This window comes from Hypomesus transpacificus, unplaced genomic scaffold (genome assembly GCF_021917145.1).
Source record: "Hypomesus transpacificus isolate Combined female unplaced genomic scaffold, fHypTra1 scaffold_48, whole genome shotgun sequence".
In the NCBI taxonomy this organism is placed as follows: Eukaryota; Metazoa; Chordata; class Actinopteri; order Osmeriformes; family Osmeridae; genus Hypomesus; species Hypomesus transpacificus.
Genome location: NW_025813996.1, coordinates 587737 through 603287, shown reverse-complemented (window position 1 = coordinate 603287; position 15551 = coordinate 587737). Strand labels below are relative to the sequence as shown.

General features: G+C 42.3%; 1 protein-coding gene across 4 annotated transcripts in view; it reads right to left on the bottom strand.

Moving 5' to 3' along the window:
• The window catches only part of ttc3 (tetratricopeptide repeat domain 3), an 82765-nt gene that overhangs the window by 32457 nt on the left and 34757 nt on the right, over window positions 1-15551 (bottom strand). For all 4 annotated transcript variants that reach the window (XM_047017119.1, XM_047017122.1, XM_047017123.1 and 1 more), the window contains exons 18-33: window positions 14773-14925; window positions 12993-13073; window positions 12787-12896; window positions 10508-10634; window positions 10129-10251; window positions 9917-10018; window positions 9706-9798; window positions 8934-8998; window positions 8701-8843; window positions 8220-8546; window positions 1533-1808; window positions 1394-1440; window positions 1242-1298; window positions 1069-1142; window positions 823-978; window positions 11-656 (exon numbers count right to left, since the gene is read on the bottom strand). In XM_047017119.1, the coding sequence (XP_046873075.1) occupies window positions 11-656; window positions 823-978; window positions 1069-1142; window positions 1242-1298; window positions 1394-1440; window positions 1533-1808; window positions 8220-8546; window positions 8701-8843; window positions 8934-8998; window positions 9706-9798; window positions 9917-10018; window positions 10129-10251; window positions 10508-10634; window positions 12787-12896; window positions 12993-13073; window positions 14773-14925 (2580 nt within the window). The remainder of the gene's footprint in view (window positions 1-10; window positions 657-822; window positions 979-1068; window positions 1143-1241; window positions 1299-1393; window positions 1441-1532; window positions 1809-8219; window positions 8547-8700; window positions 8844-8933; window positions 8999-9705; window positions 9799-9916; window positions 10019-10128; window positions 10252-10507; window positions 10635-12786; window positions 12897-12992; window positions 13074-14772; window positions 14926-15551) is intronic.

Sequence of the window (15551 nt, the reverse complement as noted above, 5' to 3'; positions counted from 1 at the left end):
CATTATATACCTGTACAGCTGCAGTTTTAACAGACAACGATGTACTTCCAGAAGAGATGAGGGTTTCAAACTGGTCCAAATTCCCACAGTCACTGACACTGTACTGTTCATGACCTTCTGTACAGGCATTAGTCCCAACATAAAGCATAGCTTCATCTACTCCTTGGGTACTGAACACACCTGCTAAACTGCTGACATATGGGTTAGGCTGAGGTGGAAAAGGGTCAAATATATGAGGATTATAAGGAGGCCGGTGATAGCCTGTCAAAAATGGCTCATGCCTCACTGGGGCCGTCATCCCTTTGCCAAAGCTGAGAGACTCGCTAAAATCATCCATTCCCATATCCCCACTACAGGGGTGAAATTCCCCGGCTGAAGGGTTTAAGTCCAGCCTGTACGAGGGGTCTCCTATGTAGTCCAGGTGGTTGAGTTGTTGATGTGCGGTGGCGGTGTACTGCAGGGTTACGGCATGCTTCATCAGACCGATGAGGTCGCCGTTCATGACAAAGCGCAGTGAGCTGAGGAGAAAGGGCTGGAGGCCCCCGGCCTCCTGGATCTTCTGCTGGGCCTCGGGGGGGAAGCTGTCCAGCAGGCCCACCAGTAGGGGGTCCTGAGCCCCCAGAGGGCCATGCTGCACCAGGATCTGGGCAAAGTAGCTGATGGGAGGGAGGGGGAGACGGGGGACAAAGGGAGGAGGAAGAGACGGATGGGGGAGACAGAAAAAGAGGAAGTGAGTGTCCGAATAAAAAAGGATTCGGAGTATTTGAATACTCATGTTTCATCAGTGTATACATGTTTCAATGGAGAGCCAGCTGAACGTACTCATATAAACTCTCTTTAGTTGGGTCAGGGTTGTTGTCCAGTATCTGTTTATGAAGCATACTGTGATTGCTGCTGTTATACTGGTCCTCAAACTCTGCCACTCGATCTCGAAGGCGATTGGGTACACTAAATGGATCACTAGGGTCAAGGATCATTCTGTAGAGAAAGATGGACAGGTGAGAATAATTCCAACAGAGCCTTCAATAGGAATTCAGAATTTATATGTATTTTGGACCGGGCACTCACAAAGAATTCTCATCGTCAAAGAAATCCTCCTCATCCTCTTCTCTAGTACTTCTGACTCCCATGTAAATGATGTTCTGATGAGGAAGGAGAGTGACTTAGTATGATATTCACAATGTAGAGGGCACACACAAACACACCAAAAGGCAGACAAACAAACAGACACAAATGCTCACCTTAGATTCTTTTTGTTTTCTTTTGCGGTTTCTGTTTTTATTCTTACTAGGAGAATTCTAAAAAGGAAAAAAACATAGGAAGTAGGATAGTAGCAACTGAAAAAGGACATTTTAAAAACTTATCTTTTAAATGCTATTTAAGTAATACTCACATTTAGATTGTCATTCTCTGTCTTTCTAATGACTACACAAAGGCCATCTGAAATATGAACAGGGAAGTCCAAAATCATTTACTGGGAAAAAATAAATAAACATGTTAATAATAATACAAATTGAGGATTAAAGTCTTACCCATCATTTCAAAATATTCATCCAATACTGAGTGGCAGGATGCATACTGCTCTCTGTGCTCCTCCAGAGTCCAGATAAACAGTCTCATCTCTTGATGAGGGGCCTGCTTCAGGTACTCTGTCACAGTCAGGCCCCCACGGCTGAAAAACTCGGGCCTAGTGCCGAACTTCTCTATGAACATGTCCTGTAGCGGGGAGAACAGCAGCAGGGGGGACAGGTCCAGCTGCTCTAGGTGTTCAGCATGTCGCTCGATGAACACGCATGCTGCTTTCATGCCTGCCAAGGGGATGGGAGGGTTAGCCTGTAGGAAAGCTCATACTGGTGTGACGTTGTGGAGATGTCTAAAATAGGGTTGCAACAAACAATTATTTGATAGTCAACTAATTTAAAGATTATTAGAATGACTAATTGTTGAGACATTGTCATTCACCATTTAATCAACTGTATCAACAATTAACTGACGGATGCAGAATTCTGCCCAATATCTCCTTTTGTATGGAACAAAATAAAGGTGAGTGATAAGACGTTTTATTTTTGGATAAACAATAAAGAATGTAATTGTTGGAACGCTGCTTCAACATGCTTCATAAAATTATTCTACTTCTTCCGTCGCACCTTTCAGCTCCTTCAGATTTTCTGCTATTAAAACTGTTCAGCTATCAACAAATTCAGCAGTTTAAGGGGTTGCACGCTATGACTTTGCAGCTTTCTACCTCTATTATTCTTTCCAAATCCTTCAGCTTCAAACTTCTTCATCTTTCAAATCCTTCTTCTTCCTCAATCTTTCAGCTACAGCCACCCTTTAAAACTTTAAAATGTTGACAAAACCCCAAACAATTTTTTATCAGCTTTTTGATATCTATTCAACTTTTTAAATTAAACTCCTCAAAAACAGTTTGGAAACGTTATTTAGGTTGATTTTTCCTCCCCTTCAATAACACCAATTGGTAATGTATTTTATATCGTTGGAAACCCTGATTAGTCACCTTCACAACGAGGTACAACTTGTAAGGATCGTCCATTCGTGGAATGAGCAAAACAGCTAACCGTGTGGGTAGCGGCCCCAAAAAATGTGCCAAAATCCCCTGCAATATTCTTCTGTTGGTATTCACTCTCGTTTTGACCTTCAAGTGGGATCATGGGCGGCGCTAGGAAGGGGCTAACAGGTGCTTCAGCACCCCCAAGAAAGACCAAAGCACCCCGATACCACACTCAAAAATATTTCTCATTTAGTATTAGAATTCAGGTCCGGAGTGGCCATTGGGAGAATTCCCGGAGGGCCCTCTGCCCGTTCATAAATTTGGCCTGCATATCGCCTGCTTTCTCTTTGTTTTTTCACACACCAACTAAAACGATGTGTTAAGTTTGTTAAGTTAGCCTACTGTGTGACCGATAAGTAAGCTAATAGGCTACACTAGGTTTTAATTTAAATATGCGCATGATCAGACTGTGCATTAAAAAGTGCCCGTTTTCGCGCTTCATCTCTTTCTTAAACAAGTGCGTGTACCAAGGTTGTTTTCATGGAGACCAGGGTTTTTGCTGCAATTTATGTCAGCGAATATGTTCTGAATAGTATGTTTCAGTATGTTTTGGTGTGTGGGGCTGCATCAAATACCCTTTTTGCTCTGTTAAATTGCTGCACTAGTCCACACTTGACCGGTGGGGATCTCATTCTATTTTGACTGTAACTGTTAGCTGCTCCTGGCATTCTCTAATCCCTGCTCTCCTCTCTGTCCCCCCCCCACACATTCCCTGTGGTGTGGGGGGTTTGAGCTGTCAGGACCTGCTTGGTCGTCGGTCTGCCAACGCTGAACCAGGTCGTCACCCGGAATCCAGTCTCCATGACGGCCAACAGCGAGTTTCCCGGTCCCATCCAACGTCTATAAAGCCGAACAATGGATTTTGGTGTTTCAAAACCCATTGACACTGTATGACTATGTTTAGCTTGTGTTCTGCTCCTCTCTCTTACCAACCGTCTCTGGAGGAGGGGATCCCTCTCTGAATTGCTCCTCCCAAGGTTTCTTCCATTTTTTCTCCCGGTGGGAGTTTTTCTGGGAGTTTTTCCTTGTCTTCCTTGAGGGTTTAGGTTGGTTGAGGGGCAGTTCTATGGGCGCATGTGAAGCCCTCTGTGACATGCTTGCGTGTAAAAAGGGCTATACAAATAAATTTGATTTGATTTGATTTGATTTCAAGTAGGCTACAGCCGAATCCTAGTTCTGTTTTGATCAATAGTAAGTAAGTAAGACTTTATTTATATAGCACATTTCATACAGGAATTGCAGCTCAAGTTGCTTTACATAAAATCAACAAAAACAATAATACAAGTGATAAAAGTAATAGATCTCAAACATATAACAAACCAGACTAGCCGCACTCTATCTGCGGTCTCTCGAATCCGTCTTGGATCCGAGCTGCCTCGTGCAGTTTCCAAACATATAACAAACCAGACAAGCCGCACTCTATCTGCGGTCTCTCGAATCCATCTTATATCCGAGCTGCCACTTGCAGTTTCTACACACATAACAACCCAGACAAGCCGCACTCTATCTGCGGTCTCTCGAATCCGTCTTGGATCCGAGCTGCCTCGTGCAGTTTCCAAACATATAACAACCCAGACAAGCCGCACTCTATCTGCGGTCTCTCGAATCCATCTTATATCCGAGCTGCCACTTGCAGTTTCTACACACATAACAACCCAGACAAGCCGCACTCTATCTGCGGTCTCTCGAATCCGTCTTGGATCCGAGCTGCCTCGTGCAGTTTCCAAACATATAACAACCCAGACAAGCCGCACTCTATCTGCGGTCTCTCGAATCCATCTTAGATCCGAGCTGCCACTTGCAGTTTCCACACACATAACAACCCAGACAAGCCGCACTCTATCTGCGGTCTCTCGAATCCGTCTTGGATCCGAGCTGCCTCGTGCAGTTTCCAAACATATAACAACCCAAACAAGCCGCACTCTATCTGCGGTCTCTCAAATCCGTCTTAGATCCGAGCTGCCACTTGCAGTTTCCAACCATATAACAAAACACATGCACTCTTGCACAGTCTTTGTGGTTTCTCAATTAAAAACTTAAAAACTAAAATAAAGTAAAATTATAATAATAATAATAATAATAAAAGCTACAGAATAACAAAATACAATAACTCAACAAAATTGATAAAATGTAACACATAATAGTGCAAGTCAAACACAAGCCGCAATCTTTGCGGGAATACAAAGCAAATCTATAAAAACAATAATATAACTACTACCAGTTGTAAGGCCCTTCTGAGATAAAAATTAGTTAAATGCTTTGGTAAAAAGGTAAGTTTTAAGCTGTCTTTTAAAAATGTCTGGCGTATTTGCTTCTCTGATATTTATGGGTAATTTGTTCCATAGTTTTGGGGCATAATTGGCAACGGCAGCATCACCAATCTTCTTATGGTTGCTTCCGGCGACCTCTAATATGCCTGCATTTGATGATCGCAGTGTTCTAGCTGGTGTGTAGTTTATAAGAGAGTTAGCAATGTAGCTAGGTCCTTGTCCGTGTAGAGCTTTGTATGTGAGGAATAGGACCTTAAAGTCAATTCTGAAGGTAACAGGGAGCCAGTGTAAAGTAGCTAGGACAGGACTAATGTGTTCTTTCTTTTTAGTTTTGGTTAATAATCTAGCTGCAGAATTTTGAATGAGCTGTAGTCTTTCAGTGTTTTTTTGGGGAAGACCAGCGAAAAGTGCGTTACAGTAGTCCAGCCGGCTGGATATAAAAGCATGAATTAACTTCTCTGAATCATTTTGGTTTATGAATGGTCGTACCTTTGCTATATTCCTCAGGTGAAAGAAAGCAGTTTTGGTCACTTTATTAATGTGGGAGTTGAAATTCAAATCTGAGTCCAGGATTACACCGAGACTTGTCACCTCTGGTTTAAGCCAGGGGGTTAAACTTCCTAGATTCTTAGTAAGCATCTCTCTTTTGGATTTGGGGCCACATAGTAGGACTTCAGTTTTGTCTTCATTTAATTTAAGAAAGTTATCATTCATCCATTTGTTTATTGCCAACAGGCAGCTGGTAATGGAATTGATGGCCGTTGCATCATTGGGTTCAGTGGATATATATAGTTGTGTCGTCCGCATAGCTATGGAAATTCAGGTTATGTTCTCTGATTATGTCACCGAGTGGTAACATATAAAGAGAAAAAAGTAATGGACCTAGGCAGCTTCCTTGAGCAACCCCGTAGCAGTTCTCATGTTTCTTAGACCTATGGTCTCCTAAACTAACATAAAACTTCCTTCCTGTGATATATGATTTCATCCAGTTCAATACACTGTCCGTGAACCCAATAAGCTTTTCCAGTCTATTGATTAGGATGTTGTGATCAATGGTATCAAATGCTGCACTGAGATCTAAAAGGATAAGGATAGAGACTTTATTTGCATCAGAGTTTAGTCTGAGGTCGCTAATTATTTTGGTGAGAGCAGTTTCAGTACTGTGATATTTCCTGAAACCTGACTGCGAGACTTCCAGAATGTTATTTTCTTCAAGAAAAGAATTTAGTTGGACTAAAACTATCTTTTCCAGTACTTTACTAATAAATGCAAGGTTTGATATTGGTCTGTAAATTGCAAGTAGACTGTTATCCAATTTGGGTTTCTTTAATAGGGGCTTTACAACAGCTGTTTTGAAGGCATCTGGGAAGACGCCAGTTCTAAGGGATGTGTTTATAATGTCTAGCACCGGACCTGAGACACTATCAAACACTCGCTAGTTCACACTAGATCACACTAGTGATCGAGTTGATAAGTGTGTCTTCTTGTCTGATCAATACACAACTGTGAGGTGCGCGAATGGACAGAGTGGCCACTAAACTGTCGTTCCGCTGCGAGAGCCAGCCCGACGTGCACAAATACATCTGCACAAATGCAAATGAAATTTCCACTCAAAATAAAAAAGATTTACGATTTCCAACGCAGTGTCCATTGGTATTCTTAACATGGAATTATAATATATAGTGCAGTGTTTCCTCTATGGTTACATTTCTGCGCCACGGTATCAGGCAGGTAGAAATCAGGCTGTACAAAATTCTAGGCCGTGTATCAGCAGTGATTGTTAGAGTGCATGTCAGAGAATTTCACGGACACGCGCTTACATTTACATTCAGTCATTTAGCAGACGCTCTTATCCAGAGCGACTTACAGTAAGTACAGGGACATTCTCCCCGAGGCAAGTAGGGTGAAGTGTCTTGCCCAAGGACACAATGTCATTTGGCACGGCCGGTAATCGAACCAACAACCTTCTGATTAATAGCCCAACTCCCTAACCGCTCAGCCATCTGACCCCGCTTCATTCTGCACACACCGCAGTTGAGATTGCGTGTGTGCGTCCTTGAGAACTGTCAGTTCATTTAAGCCTGTTATTGTATAAGTCTATAGTTCTTGCAAATTTTATTCAAGTTAACTGGTGATTTTCGTTGTTTGTATTCTTTCCCTGCTAGCTAAATTGCACGTCTGTTGATTCGATAGCGATTGCTGCCCTTGCTCAGGTTTGTATTTTAGGTGCATTATTATGCTTAAGTATTTTTGATTAATAAAAAGTGGGTTTATTGTCATCAATTGCTACAGAATGCTTAGCCTATCAAGATCAAATGAAGCAGGCAGTGTACATGCTTCAGAGTGGCCTACCTTAATCAATAGGCTTGGCTACTAACCATTTACAATAAGTTGTTATGTAAATTATTAATCGGCAGCATTTATGCCATTTAGAACATACTTTATGAGTGTACGGTGTCTTTAAGTAGCCCAACTATTGCTTTAGGGGAAATAGGACGAAAATATGTCCAATCTTACATCAGGTGTTAGAATATTACATTCACCTGTTCCGAAATATAGGTTTAGTTTTGGCGTCGGGGGGGGGGGGGGGGGGGGGGGGGGGGGGGGGAATAAATACCAGATGCCAGGAGGAACTGAAAAAGACAACAAAAAAAGATCTGTCACTTCATAAATCTAGGTTCCTGCAAGGGGTGGGAAAAATATGTTGTCTCAGAAGCCCTGTCTCCTCTTCTTCGAAATCTTTCAGGTAAAAATGTGGGTTTTAATTTACGGAAAATATAACAATATGAGTCAACAATAGTTCAATTAACTATTTTGCACTGAAATTAATGCAAAAAATCTCGCATTAATGTGAAGTTCCGATTTCAGCTCACATCAAAACTTGACTCGGTCCTAGGTTCGAATGTTCCTGGTGGGGATGGCCTAGTTTTGGCCCTGGTAGTATTTATATAATATATATATATATATATATATATTTAATTGCGCAGCTCCCCCTGTCAATGATCTAGCACCCCCTCAGCACCTGCATTGAAAATTCTCTAGCGCCACCACTGAGTGGGATCAACTTGGGTGTGCTATACGTGCCAGAGTGACCAACGCAAACATGTTGGCTGACTCGCGACAAATCCTGGTTGAGGAATGGGATGCCATCCCACAGCAGTGTAACCAGAGGTGACTCCTCATGATATCTATGATACGGCAAAATCCATATCATGGCTAGCGCTACAGCGCCACACTGATCAAATTGCGTTATTGCAGGCCCTTAAAATAGGTCATATTATATCGACTTTCTGTTGTGGAAAGTATCCTACGTTTGAGCTGAACAGCTTGCGATGTGAACACACCAGCTGCAGTAACACAAGTGGAGTTGTGCTTACCGGCGTTGTCCAGCTGAAGGGCCCAGTCGTGCAGCCTGGGGCTGGTGTTAGGGCTGCCGCTGAGGGAGTGGATAAACACACGACCCCACACCCGGTTCTTCCTTTCCATCAGCAGCTCTGCCACCTCCCACAGGCTCTCAGGCTGGGGCCTGTCGCTGGCCCCTGGCACCAGCGCGCTGCCCTTCTGGTGGTCCAGGTCCATCCATGGCTTCAGGCTCCTCAGTAGGGCAGCTACGTTGTGGCTGTTCTCGTCCTGGAGAAGCTTACGGTTCTCATTGATCTGCAGGAGGATGTGGTCCCTGCATAGCAGCCATGTAGAAGAGGGAGCTAGGGAGGTGGAGGGATGAAGATGTTTTAATTCTACTTTCAGTAAAAAAGCATTCAATAACTGCTGCACGTGGATGAAAGTGATCACAAGTGTGGAATGCAAAGACAACATCTGGCGAGCATTTTACAGGAGCTGGGTTCAAGATACATATACCTTTCTCTTCGGGCTCCACTGCGGTGTTGTCATTCTTCTCCAAAGATGTTTGGTCATTCTGGTCTGGTTGAGTCTGAGAGTTTGCTCGTTTGTGTTGCTTCCTCCTGAGTTTACGATCCTCTTTGGACTTCAACTTCTTGAGACTGAGGAGTAACAAAAAAAACTATGATGGAGGACATGGCACAGTGTGAAACCACATGTTTGGACAACAGCAATGTAATGACTGCACCCACCTGGTACATTTCTGATTTACTTTAACTTTTACTGGACCCATAGGTTTTGTGACAGGTGCCTCAAACTGGAAAGGAAGAGATTCACATGAATGCCGGGTTCACAACAATAACCAACAATACACTACAGTGTTTCCCACAGATTAGAAATCTATTTGTGGCGGAGGGGGGGGGGGGGGGGGTCGAAATAATTCATTTGTTAATAATTCCTTACACAGAATTGTTTGGATAAAAATGTTTATCCAAAATGATTCACACGTTCACAAATTCAACAACAACAAACAAATAATTTCTGCATATGCAGGTAGCAACGCCAGTGCTAAATAACTAACTGATTGGCTCCATGACACCGGGTAAGTAGCTAGGCTCCTGAGACTTTTTACCAAAAGAACGAAGGGGAACCTTCGATTAATGTTCGTAGGTACCTAGCAAAAAGTAGCCTCAACTTTCCTTGACCTTTACCTACGGCACTAATGCTGAAGGCAAAAAGCTGTCGGTCTTACTAGAACGGCGTAGGTATGCATCGTTGCTAACGTGTGCTGACGTTGTGACTGTGCGTGTGTGACAAAAGACGCATGAGTGACAGAGAGACGGAGGGAGAGCAGGGAAAAAAATGCAGCTGAACGAATACGCTGCGTGCTTTAACCTAAATATTGGTAAAAGAAATATTTTTACGAAACGCAATATGTGGCGGCCGGTGTCGATTCTGTGGCCCATGCCACAAATTAGTCTGTGTGGAAAACACTGCACTATCCAATCCAGAGGGACACCTTACCTTACACTTCAAAATGCCTGTTGAACCATAGATTTGAATATTACAGATGACACCCCTGCAGTCAGGTGTAAAGCACATGTCCAGCAGGAATTCCTGTGGATGTTAAAACAATCCCAATGGTGAAAGATGTGCACCTGCAAGTGAGCTTACTCAATCTGAACTTCCTTGATTCCTGTTGAATGTTTACAACTTCCAACAGGTAGTACCTTACCTTTTCATTCCTATCAGAGAAGGAGGTGGTTTTCACCGTCTTCCAACAGCTAATATGGTACTCAACAACGCAATTTTGGCAGCAAACATTACGAATAAAACCCTAGGAAGTAAAGACAGATGTTAAGTGTTGGATGGATTGTTGACTTGAAAACCTTTTTTTCATGATTAGAAGCTGGATTGAGCTGTATTCTACTTGGTTAGCCTGTTTACCTTAAAATCTGGATCCGTAAAGAAGATTTCCAGTTTTGCATGGCTAGCACAATTGGAATACCGGCAAATTGCATCTGGTTGAGGGGGAAACTTGCACATCTCAATAGAAGTCTCCAGACTACCCTGATGGATCAAACAAATAAATCAACAAAAAAAGTTTATTCTCAAATCTGTCTGTCTTTCCTGTCTCAATCTGTCTTTCCAGCTCCACTGCAATAAAGGTTTTATATGAACTTTCAATCCTTGTACTGGATTTCATCCAATGATGACATTGGGTCTCATTCACAACATTGAGTACACACAACTTTGTGCGCTAAGTAAAAACATTTCTCTGGACCCATTACTAAATGAGGCCCAATGTGAGCAGTTAATCACCAACCTTTAAATAGTCTGGTTGTGTGTCTTTAACAATATCCTTTGTTGTGGGCCAAGACAGTTTACCAGGTGTTATCTGCTTTTTTACCATCTGGAAAGAATAAGAAAACTGTTCCAGAGCTTTTGGATATCTGGGAGGGAAAAAACAGAGGGGTTCATGAATTACAATTCACTGCTCCAGCACACCAGTTAAACACACACCAGCTAAATTGTCTCTTGAAAACTCACAACTCTTGAAAGCGCAACTCTTGAAAGCGCATAGATTAGCCTACACTTAACGAGCATGTTTGGGAAACGCACATAAGAAATATAGATGGTTTCGTGTTTTGCTCGATAGTTGCTACGATCCATCGTTATTGGGAAACGCAGCCCTGATCCTCATCCAAGTTAGAAATTCTTCCGACACGCAGTTCGCTTCATAAGCATTTCCAGGCACCAACCTTAACCAAGAATACTCGTTCTTTTCAAGCTATTCGTAATTGAACCTTCATTTCCCCATGTTTCTAAGTTGAGTGGCTATCAACCATTGCTGCATTACCTGTATTCCCCATGCTTTACGTCATCAAAATCTGCGCAGTAGGCTACGCTCTGACTTAGGGGTGGAACGATACACTGAAGTCACGATTCGGTTCACACCGCGGTTCAGACATCACGGTTCGGTACGAGTTTGGTACAATGGAGGGAAAAGCAAAACAAATGCAGAAGCAGGGCTCCAGACTAACGGCTGTACATGGAAGTCTTAGCTAAATGTTTTAAATGTGTGATGCGCTTGTCGATCAGTCAGGGGCAAATCTATGTTTCCACTTTTGGGGGGGCTAAGCCCCTAGATAAAACCTATTATTTTTCCTGTGACCCAGCAAAACTAGGGGGGTCTGGGGGCATGTTACCCCAGAATATATTTTTTTAAATATCCTTTTGAATAGTGTCCTCTAGTGGGTTTTAGGAAGAGAAATATGTAAAATATGAAAGTTTATATATTTATATATATATATATATATATTTATATATATGTTAAAAAAAAACATATTGTGGGGGCTAATGAAACTTTTGGGGGGGCTCCAGCCCCCTCAAAATAGGGCTAGATACGCCCATGCGATCAGTCCTCCTACACCACGACACAATAGGCTACTTGATGAGCAACAGCGCAAACAGGCAAGAATACAGTAGCAGCAACACTAGTGCTAAATAAGTATAAAGACATGTTCATAGTCTAGGTATAGCGAAAAATAGCCTAACTTTACTAGACTGCGGTACTAATGCTGAGGACTCGCTGATATCGCTTTCTTACTAGAACGTGCATTGGTCATTTATTTAGCAGATGCTCTTATCCAGATCATCTTATCTTTGCGTCGCTGTTAACGTGTGCTGTTGTTGTGCACACCCAATAAATTCCACATTTGTAGGTCGCACATGTGCGAGTAGGAGTAAAGAATTCTCAAACTGTCTAAAAAAACTGTCTGGAGCACTGGGAACTTGAAGCTTTTTTTTTTTTTATTGTTTATGTCTCAGGCTGAATCACTTACAGTCTCTCCCCTGAGCTAGCAACAGCATGAAGTGCGTAAAGTAGTTAACAGTAAGTACCCCACATTATTTCCAGACTCCATATGTAACTTGTAAACAAAATAAGAGTTATACAACTGAAAATACAGCATTTCTTGTTATTAAGTACATAAAATACTTCGTGGCGGAATCAGTTTCAGAGCTAAGGCGGGGCTACAGATTATGTTTTCCTAAATAACACGAGTATCTAACAGTAGTTCTGCATTACATTAATTAAAGTTGTATTTATTTTTATACTGTGTATTCTCCGTGTAAATTCATGCACCGAACCGTGACGCCCGTACCGTACAGTTCGGTACGAATACGTACCGTTCCACCCCTACTCTGACCTTACCATAGATAACACAGCGCATATAGCCTTCAAAAAAATATTTGACCTGGCAGAAGAGATTGCCTGCATTTTCGCAGTGACATAACACCAAAAATGTTTTAAGACCCATCCAATCTGAATTCGAGACAATTTAATCAATTTTAAGGCCTTATTTTTAGGAAAAGTGCTTTAAGACTTTTTAAGGACCCGCGGCCACCCTGGTGTTAGTTAAGGTGGTCAGGGTGGGGTTTGTCGTCAGACCAGGGGGGGCTAGTTTGTGCGATCGACTAATGCGACAAAAGCAAATTATGACGTTGTTAAGTCGGCAGGCGTGTGTTGCTTAGGCGGCCGCCTTAACTGAAAAGTGCTGCAGGAAACCCTGATGTGCATGTGTATGTATGAGGCCTGGTTACCTGTTCCACTTCAGATACATCTTTCCAATGCCAAAATACACCAGGCACTGAAATGTTCTCTCTTCAAACAATTTGATCTTCTCAAATTCCCTTTCAGCCTCAGCAAGTTCCTACATTAAACATATTGTGTTGATACAACGCCAGAACATGATTTCCAGAATTGGACATGCACCTTAAATATAATCCCTGAAATAAAATGTATTTACCTCAGGTTGGCCAATCTCCACAAGCGCTAATGCACGGCCATAAATCAACAATATTTGGTCAATAGTTGACAAACCGAGATCCTGAGGTGGAGAAGGTATATATAAAAATTATTAGGACATACATGACTCAAAAATGTGCAAAGTTACAATGTTGCTTGCCATATAAAACAAGCTACAGTATAGACAATATTGTTGTCCACAGGTTCATCATTGAGCAAACTAAAGTTAGTGCACAAAATGTGCACTGTGTCTCACAGACTTGGCTAGCTAGCAAACTACTATGCTAGTGAAGTTGTCGCGATAGACATCTTGTGCATTGATGAGCTCAATTAACCAGCTGATACAATTTGTATGAGAGGCTTCTCTCCTTCTGAGGTCAAGGCCATGCTGTGGAATTAACCCCAGTATACATTTAGACAAAGGTCCCAAGGGTAAGAGGAACAGGCTTCACTAAGTTACAATAAAGACAGTTATTCCATTTAAAAGGACAAACTTGCTGACCACCTGTAGCACCCTTTAAGGAAATACATAAAATATTTGTCCTTGTCTTTTTGTATATAATGCTGTTTGTAACCCATGGCCTGCATTCATCTGACCACTGCCCTGAATGGTCACATGATCCAGCATCGTTCTAATAAACAAAGTCAACCCTTGTAATTGTGCATCTTTCCGGCACCAACTGAAATGATCCATATATCTACCTAGTTAACGAGTTGATTACTTAAATTCTTAAGCTAATTGACTGCCTAAACATAAGCGATATGCAATCACTTCCATTTGTTGGCAAACATTGACGTGTGAATTCACACAAAGTTGTCTAATTGCATTCTATGACATACGATCTGGATGTAGCTAACTGATAAGATTTTTGTATCCAAGTCTGGTATGTGGAAACGTCAAAAGTCAACAAGGAGATGGCTGAGACTCGTGTGTGCAGCCTATGCAAACCAAGCTTTTTAATAATGATCTGTTTCAGACCTTTTAATTGCATATCTACTTAGATTTACCTACTTAGAATAAGGCAGAATCCCAATACTCCCCCTTACCCCTTCCCCTTAGTTTAGCGCGTTCCCGTGAGAGCTAGTGGTGTCCCAATACTCTTTTGGAGCTAGGGGTAGGGTTAAGACGTAGGGATATACACCCCTTAAAACCAAGTAAGATCGGTAGCTTACTTGAAACCTAGGGCTATGTGAATACTGCGCGAGCGGCAACAATGGCGGCCAGACCATTTTCCCAATGGAAACGTTTCAAAAAATCGCTAGTTTGGTACGCTAATGTTACAGTGCTGATTTGCATAACAGTCCTGCAATTCTCTGACTAGCATGGCTACAGTTTCAAGTAAACTCCATAAGCAGCGAATTTCGTTTGATATCAGTGCATAACACTACTTGCTTTGGAGATATCGATACGTGCTAGATGACGTACCCGTAACCAAGTGGCGTCCCATTTCTTAGGGATATGTAGCCCTTACCCCTCAGTTTCGAGGGCCAAGGGTAAATTAAGGGCTAAGGGTAAGGGGGAGTGTATTGGGATTCGGCCTAAGTTTTCAATGCGAGTTTCATCACTACACTAATAAAAGGGGACTTGATAGGCACCGAACAATTTGGTAGAGCAGTGGGTTTTATGCCAGTTCAAAGTACAAATAAATGCTTTACTAATTGATTAGTTTCCAACTTAACATTTCCAAATAGTTCCATAGTTTGTCACAGGTGTTTGGCTGAGTGGCACCATGTTACAGCATATCATAGCCATGAACGAGCATTTCTCCTTGTTGGCGTACCTTGGCTGTGCTGAAGGCCAGTACGCCCAGGGCCCTGGAGAAGGCCTGCTCAGCGTTGCGGCCGCGCTGGTCGGTCAGGGCAATGCAGGCGTCCTGCACGGCAGACCGCACTGCCTCATACTGGCTGCTGCTGCCCACCGCCTGAGGGGACAGCTGGAGGAAGGCCAAAAAGTTACTCATGTGACTTTTAAATTGTTATTTTTACATCCAAACAAACGTATATTTATCCATACTTACACATACATATCAGAACTATTCAACCCCCCAGATTTTGATCAATTACAGTTTTTCAAAGAGCAAGATTCAGCTTCAGATGTCTTCTTTATGAGTTGAGTGAGAGACTAAATCAACACAAACAACGACAGGCAACGACAGACATGCACCTCCCAGTCTCTCACACAGGTGATAGCTGATTAGTGGAGTCACAAGACAGTTTGATAGTATTTCACCCTGATACAATTTACAAGCAGTGACTCTGCAGATGCTGCTAATATCTATTTTAAAACTATTGCTAATGGAACTGTTTTATTCTACTACGCCACTGAGTGTGTTTACTTGACCATGAGAAACTTGATTACTAGCAATTGTCGGTTTATACAAATAATACGATTACTCCATTTACATGCGTCTTTTTATTAACTGTTGTATGCGCCACGGACAAAACTTGCACCACCATCACCCTTCTGCAACAAAGTGTCGCCGTGTCTTCCTGTATCGGCCCTACTGCTGTAGGTTTCATTCAATCAATACATTGAATCTTACTAAGAAAGCCGTGTAAA